The 8,078-nt window shown below is 34.4% G+C and overlaps 1 protein-coding gene across 2 annotated transcripts in view; it reads left to right on the forward strand.

Moving 5' to 3' along the window:
• GTF2A1L (general transcription factor IIA subunit 1 like) overlaps positions 1–7,218 on the forward strand; it is a gene marked incomplete at both ends in the record, with an annotated part of 48,976 nt that extends 41,758 nt beyond the window's left edge. For both annotated transcript variants that reach the window (XM_080812849.1, XM_080812850.1), the window contains one exon: positions 7,111–7,218. In XM_080812849.1, the coding sequence (XP_080668975.1) occupies positions 7,111–7,218 (108 nt within the window). The remainder of the gene's footprint in view (positions 1–7,110) is intronic.
• Positions 7,219–8,078: the final 860 nt, after the last annotated feature.

Genomic DNA, 8,078 nt, shown 5'->3' on the forward strand with positions numbered 1-8,078 from the left:
ATAGATAAGTGTGGAGAGTAGACATTCTGAGTAGAACAGCTTAATACAAGTAGAACAGTGAAATGAATGCATGTAGAATATACAAGGGGGAAGTGAAGAGACAGCTCTGCCTTACATGTTCTTTTGGATTTATCAGGAAATGAGGTGGGGTTGGGGACAGAGTTGGCAGCAGATTGGAAAATCCAGAAGTCTGGTAGGAGAAATTCAAACTTGATTTGATGGACGTTGGCGTTCTGAAAATGTTACTGAGATATAATTGGGCTTAAAACTGGCTGTATTTGCTGATTAGGCAGAGGTAAATGGTTAGAACAAGGATAGTGCAGACATGAAGTAACCAGAGCCTGGACTAGGGGTGGCAATGTAGAACATGAAAGAATCAGAGGTGGAAGAATCAACGGGACTTGATTATTTGGACATTAGAGGATGATCAACAGAGAGAGTTGAGGGGCACTTAGGTGTCCGACTCTTGATCTCAGCTCAGGTCAAGAGTTTAAGATCTCAGGGTCATGAGTTCAAGCCCTGCATTGGGCTGAGCCCACTTAAACAAACAAATAGTTGAAGGTGTGTCAGTTTTCAAATCTAGAGATTAAGTTAAAAGGAATTCACTTTTGGCAACTTAAAGAGAATACTGCTTTTTCTTCTTTTTAAATACTGTATCTGTGATGATGTGGTAGAATAGTCAGCTTTTGTCTTTAATTCCTGCATATTTACTTCTTTATTTTTAGCAGCTTTGAGGTATAATTCACATACAATACAACTCATGTTTGAAGTATACAATTCAGTGGTTTTGTATATTCATGAATATGAATATACAAATGCAGCAATTAACATAGTCCATTTTAGAACATTTAATCACCTCAAAAAGAAACACATTTTCCTTTAGTTTTCATTCCCATAGCTCCCCATTTCCTCCCATCCTCACCCCAGGCCTAAGAAACCACTAATTTACTTTTTGTCTCTTTAGATTTCTCTATTCTGGAGTTCCATATGTAAGGGATCATATAATAAGTGTGTGTGTGTGTGTGTGTGTGTGTGTGTGTGTGTGTGTGTCTGCCTGCTTTTACTTTACAGTGTTTCAAGATGCATCCATGTCATAGCATATAATAGTTCTTCATTCTTTTTTATGGTTGAATACTAGTCCATTGAATACCACATTTTATTTATCCAATCATCTGTTGATGGACATTTGGGTTGTTGCAAGTTTTTGGCTATTGCAAAGAATGATGCTTTAAACATTTATTTACGGGTTTTTGTGTGAACATATATTTTCATTTCTCTTGGTATATACCAAGGAGTGAAATTCCAGGGTTATATGGCAATAGTTTGAGGAAGTACCAGACTATTTACCAAAGTGGCTCTACCATTTTCCATTTCTACCAGCCGTGTATGAGGGTTTAGATTGCTCCAAGTTTTCACTAACACTTGTTATCTGATTTTTTGATTCTACCCATTCCAGTTGGTATGGAGTGGTATCCCATTGTGATTTTGGTTTGCATTTCCCTGATGACTAATGCATATTTACATCTTTGTCTTTTTTTCAGTAACAATTCCAATATACTTGAGAGAAACAGAGGATGGTGTTTTGAATTGCTATAAAAAGAAATCCGTTTCTCTAAAAATAAGATCGTTTTCTCTCCTATAACATTTTATATAGATAGAAAATGGCAATTTAGATGCTGGTAAACATAAGCATAAGAAGGAATAGGTAATAGAAAAGAGACCATTCTTAGTTTGAAACTTATTTTAGTTTCATATAAACAGTATATTGTCTTCTATGAAGAAGACACTATAAGGCACTAAATTATGCATGCATCCCATAGAGTCACAGAGGATATTCTAGACCATTATGGGTATAGTATCCTTTGTTGTATTGCATTGTGGGAAATAACTTATAATTAATTACATAGTGCTTTGTATTTTTCAAAGTGTGTTTTCATACATTGTCTTTGCTTCTTACAGGGGGTAGAAGGAGTGATATTAGGTGTATAGTGTTGACAAATCTAGTTGTCTGAGAGTCCCTCTCTAATTGATGAATATTTTAAAAACAGTACTAAACATTTTAAACCAAGGCAGTGGGGAGCCACTGAATTGTTTTTAAAAGGGACTGATGAACTTAGAAATAGCTAGCAAAGAAAATGTATCTATAAGGTCAAAGTGGGATGCAAGAGACCACTGCCAGCAGTAGATTTTTATGAGGGAATAATTTCCCAGTTCTGGGCATCAGTTGGCTCATTTCAGATTGCACTTAATATAACGAATCTCAAGTAAGTTTTCAAGAGTTTTCAGTAGTATTTTAAGAGTTTTACTAGTCAGTGTGTTTTGAAGGCCAGTATCATCAGTTTGCCTGGGAGAGCGTTATAAAGGTAGACTTTTGGGTCTTACCCCAGAGTACAGAATCCGGATGTGCATTTTAACAAGACCCTGGGGATGATTTGCATGCTTATTAAACTTTGAGAAGTGTTGTTTTTGTTTTTCTTTTGTTGTTGTTTTGTTGGTTTTTTTTAGTATATTTGATCTGGCTCTGATTACCGTATGGAATTTACCTTTGAAATTTATAAGTTAACAATTGGGTGGTGAAAAAACAATGAATACTGTTATGCTGAAAATAAATTAAAAAAAATTGGGGAAAAACTGAAAATATTGAGATGTGCCATGAAAAGAGGTTAAATGAAGTCATTGGTCACCATGTTGACTACAGAATTAAAGGATATAATCATGTTATAGGATGTCTTAGAGAATGTCTAAAATTAATATAAAGGTTATATATAGGGAATAATAATAAAAAATAAAATAATAAATAATAAAATAATAAATATAAAACACATATAAAATAAATATATAAATAAAATAACAAATAAATATAATAATAAATAATAAGTATAATATAAATAAATATAAATAAACACAAACATAATAGTAAATAAAAATAAAATAATGATGTAGAGAAGATTGATGGTGAAATGCAACCTTTTACTGTAGATGGGAGTGTTTTATACCATAATTGGATACTATAGTGGAGTGTAAAACTATTTGAATATGTTGCATCCTCATGTAACAAGTTAGCAAACTTTAGCTTATTTATAGTTGGCTTTGTCTGGTAGATGATGGTACAATGAGTAATTGGTAGGTGTGTAACAGTATCTTTCCCTTTATAAATATATACTTTGTTTTATAAATAGATACTGCATACATGTCTGATAAAAAGTCAAAACACTATAAAACGTACACCATGAAAAGTCTGATTCTTGCTCCTTCACTGTTTGTGCTTCCGTCTAGTAGTTCCCTGTCTCTTCCTTGAGTGTAAAAATGTAACCAGTTATAATAGTTTCTTAATGTATTTACAGGGTCTTTTTACTCAAGTAGACACCTAAAAGGTAGCATAGTCAACACTGTATTCTGCACCTTGTCTTTTAAGACAATATGTCTTGGAGATCTTTGTCCTAATATTTTTATAGCTGTGTAATTTTCCATTGCAGAATTATTGCTGATGAATCTTTGAGTTATTTTTCAGTCATTTGCTATTGAATGACCACATCCATAAGATATTTCATAAGTGTGCAGTATATCTATTTAAAAAAAATACCCAGTAGGACCGCTGGTTGGCTCAGTGAGTAGAGCCTGCCTCTCTTGATCTCAGTGTTATTGTAAATTCAAACCCCATGTTGGGTGTGGAGATTACTTAAAAATAAAATCTTTAAAAAAAAAAATCCTCAGAAGTGAGATTACTGGGTATTGCTCTCCTAGACTATATTCCAGTATATACTCCCATTACAATATTTGAGAGTGCTGCTTTTCTTACAATCTTGCCAATGGAGTGCAATAAAATATTCGAATCTCTGCTATTATAAAAAGTGGAAAATGATGTCTTGGTGAAATTTTTTAACTTTTCATGTGTTTAAGGACTATTTCTATTTTTATGTGAACTCCTTGTTCATATTATTTGTCTTTTTTTAAAAATTGGGTTATTGTTGTGTTTACTGATTTCTAAGAGCTCTGTATTGTTTGGGTGGAGATTAGCCCTTATATACAGAAATAGTTTTCCTCAGTTGTTTGCTCCCAGTGCTTTTTCTTTCTTTCATGCAGATGTTGTATTTGTCAACCTTAATTTTTATGGCTTCTGATTTTGAGTCATGAATAGAAAGCTCTTTCTTAAGATTTTAAAGGGGATTCGCTCATGTGTTCTTGTAGTATTTCTTTGGCTTCTTTTATTTTTCTTTTCCAGGCGGTTACCCAATTTTCCTAACATCACTTACTGAAAAGTCTATTTTGTCCATACTAATAAGAGAATGATTCTTTATCGCCTACTACATTTCCCTCTATATTGGTCTATTTGATTTTCTTTTTGGTCCCATTGGTTTGTCCATTGACCTATACTACATTGATATAATTAAGATTTTTAATATCTGGTAAAGTTAGTACTTCTTCATGAAGCCAAGTGAGGAAAATATCTCAAAGAGGAGAGAGTGTTGAAGGGTGCCAGTAGATCAAGTATTTAAAAATTTATTGCTAGCTATTTTATCTTTTGTTGCTGTCATTAAAGGGCTTTTTCATTGTATCTTCTAACCAGTGCTTATTATATACATGAAGAGTATGAATTTGTGCTTATTAATTTTCTATCAATACTGAATTATTTTTGGTAATATTTTTTAAAGATTTATTTATTTGAGAGAGAACACGAGTGCTCACAAGTGAATGTGGGAAGGGGCAGAGGGAATCTCAAGCAGACTCCATACGGAGTGTGGAGTTGCAGGTGGGCTCAAACCCACAACTCGTGAGATCACAACCTGAGCCAAAATCAAGAGCTGGATGTTCAACTGACTGAGCCACCCAGGTGTCCCTTTATTTAGTAATTTTTTTTTTTTAAAGATTTTATTTATTTATTTGACAGACAGAGATCACAAGTAGGCAGAGAGGCAGGCAGAGAGAGAGGAGGAAGCAGGCTCCCTGTAGAGCAGAGAGCTGGATGCGGGGCTCAATCCCAGGACCCTGGGATCATGACCTGAGCTGAAGGCAGAGGCTTTAACCCACTGAGCCACTCAGGCGCCCCTATTTAGTAATTTTTTACTTGATTCTCTTAGAGTTTTCCAACGTGCAGTCATTGCATCTGTAAATATTTATCCTGTCCAACTTCTATACCTCCACTTCTTTCTTCTTGTTTACTTGCATTATCCAGTGCAAGTTGTACTTTCCTCTTATCTAATTGTATTAGTTAGGATCTCTAGAATAAAAACTTGAATAAGCCTTGTCTATGTCTTGATTTTAGTGGGAATACTTTTAGGGTTCCCTGCTAACCACTAAGACAGCTTTTAGACTGAGGTAGGGGTGTGTGTGTGTGTGTGTGTGCACGCGCGCGCGCGTGTGTGTGATGCAGTCTTTGATTCTTATTGAGTTAAACAAAAGTCTTAAATTCTTTATTTAATGCTTTCTCAACATCACTGGAGATTATTATATGGTTTATCTCCATAGGTCTAGTAATACAGTTTTTATATTAATAAATTCCTAATATTGAACCATTGTTGCATTTCTAGAATAAATGTACTATTTATGCACTATTTCTAGAATAAAGTTACTAGGATGATTTGCTGCTGTTACTGTTGTTCTCCTCCTAGTTATGGTCAGATTTTTTTTTTAAAGATTTTATTTATTTATTTGACAGAGAGAGTGAGAGAACACAAGCAGGCAGAGCAGCAGAGGGAGAGAGAGAAGCAGGCTCCCCACTGAGCAAGGAGCCCGATGTGGGGCTCGATCCTAGGACCCTGGGATCATGACCCAAGCCGAAGGCAGTCACCTAATCAACTGAGCCACCCAGGGGCCCCAGTGGTCAGATTTTATCATCTATGCTGAGTTTAGGATTCTGAATATTCTCAAGGACTTTTTTTTTTTTTTTGATATGTATGTATGTATGTATTTTCCTCAGGGACTTTTAAAGATATGTCCAAGTGTAAATTAAGCCAAACTTAGAAGAAATTTTCCATTATTAGGACTTCTTTCCCCCTATACAAATAGGGGTTTATCATTTGTATATTCTTATGCTTCACAAAATGTATATGAATATTGGTCACAGGTTTTCCTTCTTTGGTTTGACTGTTTGCAATAAACATCTGGGTTTAATTTTTACCCTTGATTTCAGATCATACATATCTAAGGTTTTTAAATAGTCACTTGTGGTTTACCCAGAGGTAATAATGATTTTATGATTTCTTACCTCTTGGAGTAGTAGGATTTTCTAGTTTTTATTTTGTCTGTATTTAGACTGACTTATTAAGTCCAAGGAACTGCCAGTAGAATCTAGTAGATTATAAGCTGTATCTTCTGACCTTGCTCAGTACTTTACTGTAACTTTCTCATTCAAAATGAAATTCCACTTTTTTTCATGCCTGAAAATATTAACTACATCCTCTCTGTTTATTCTATTGTAGACATACTGAACCCTTTGCTGTTCTTGAGCAATCCAGGTATCCTCCCTCCTCAGGACTTTGGTGCTTCTATTCCCTTTGCCTGGAATGTTCTCTCTGGTTAATATCTTCCTGGCTTTATCCTTCACCTTCTTTTAGTCTTTGCTCAAATGTTATCTCATAAGTCAGGCTCACACTGACTTTCTTATTTAAAATTATAACCCACCTCTGTATTTGTGATCTTCCTTTTCCTGCTCTAGTTTTCATAGCACTTAGGACCTTTTAATATTCCTTATAATTAGGTTATATTTATTAGGTTTCTATTCCCTCCATCCTTACTAAAATGTAAACTCTTCAAAGTCAGGAATTTTTCCAGGTTTTAAAAAGTAAAAAAAAAAAAAAATATATATATATATATATACACACACATATATATATATACACACACACACACACACACGTATATATGTATATTATATATATATATAAAACATATATATATATTTTAAACTGATATATCTACAGTGCTTAAAACAATACCTGACATACAGGAACTCAAATATTTGCTGGATGAATGAATAAACTATGTTGAGGAGGTCTTATTTTTAAAGAACTCCCATTTAGGGTCAGAATAATCCCGTGTGATGTGCAAAGAATTATAAAGGATCCTTTAACTTATAAAATTAATTAATTTAGACTATTTTTCTCCCTCCAGATTCATCGAAGCAAGAACAAATGGAAATTCTATTTGAAAGATGGTGTTATGTGTTTTGGAGGGAGAGATTATGTATTTGCAAAAGCCATTGGTGATGCAGAGTGGTAAAACTTAAGAGCTCGATACACCAAAAACATCAGTGGAACTATATCACGTATTGTGAAACCTATTTTTATTTTATATATAGTCAAGTACAGAGCTGCTCAATTTTTTTAGTTCACTGTGTGGAGTTTAATAAAACTATAATTCAGATGCAGATACAAATACACAATTTTTTATTTCTTTCATTTGTTGTTTTAATGGGGTTTCTTTAAAAAAAAAACCCTCATTATCTATAGCATTATGAAGCATAAATGAACCAGATGTAATGGAGCATGAAGAAATGTCACATTTCTTTCATCTTGAAGTAAAATTTAAATCAGATGCCAATTCCCTTTCATGATAAAGTTGGTATCAGTTATTAGATTGGGGCTGGTGTCCTCCCATCTCTCCCCAAACCATGTTACAACAGACCCTAGAGAGTTTTGTAATTAGAAGGATATTCAAGAAAGTTCTCTAGGTCTTCAGTCTACACTGATAACTAATGATATGCTGACTGTGCAACCCCAAGTGGTCCCTTGGAAGCAGATGTCTGTTGAAACTGTACTATACATGAACATGGAAGTCTGTGCTGAGCCCAGGATCCCTGGAGCTAAGGATCAGCCTCTTTAGGCTTAGCACGTGACTGGGCCATTCTTCTTCATATTCTGCTATCTTCCTGAGAATTGTGAGGAAGTGTTTATGTTTCCATTCTGTTTCTTGAAACTTCAGACTTCTGTCTTCTTAGTAATGGTGGGTTTTTCCTCCATCTGTAGTTTTTTTCTGTTTTTCTTAACAGTGGAAAATCCCTTTGCAGACTCCTTTCCCCTGAAAGACACCATCTCTTTTCATTTGCCCTCACAGGGAATTCCCTCACTGAATTTGAGTTT

The sequence above is a fragment of the Martes martes genome, assembly GCF_963455335.1.
Source record: "Martes martes genome assembly, chromosome: 9".
NCBI classification, from domain to species: Eukaryota; Metazoa; Chordata; class Mammalia; order Carnivora; family Mustelidae; genus Martes; species Martes martes.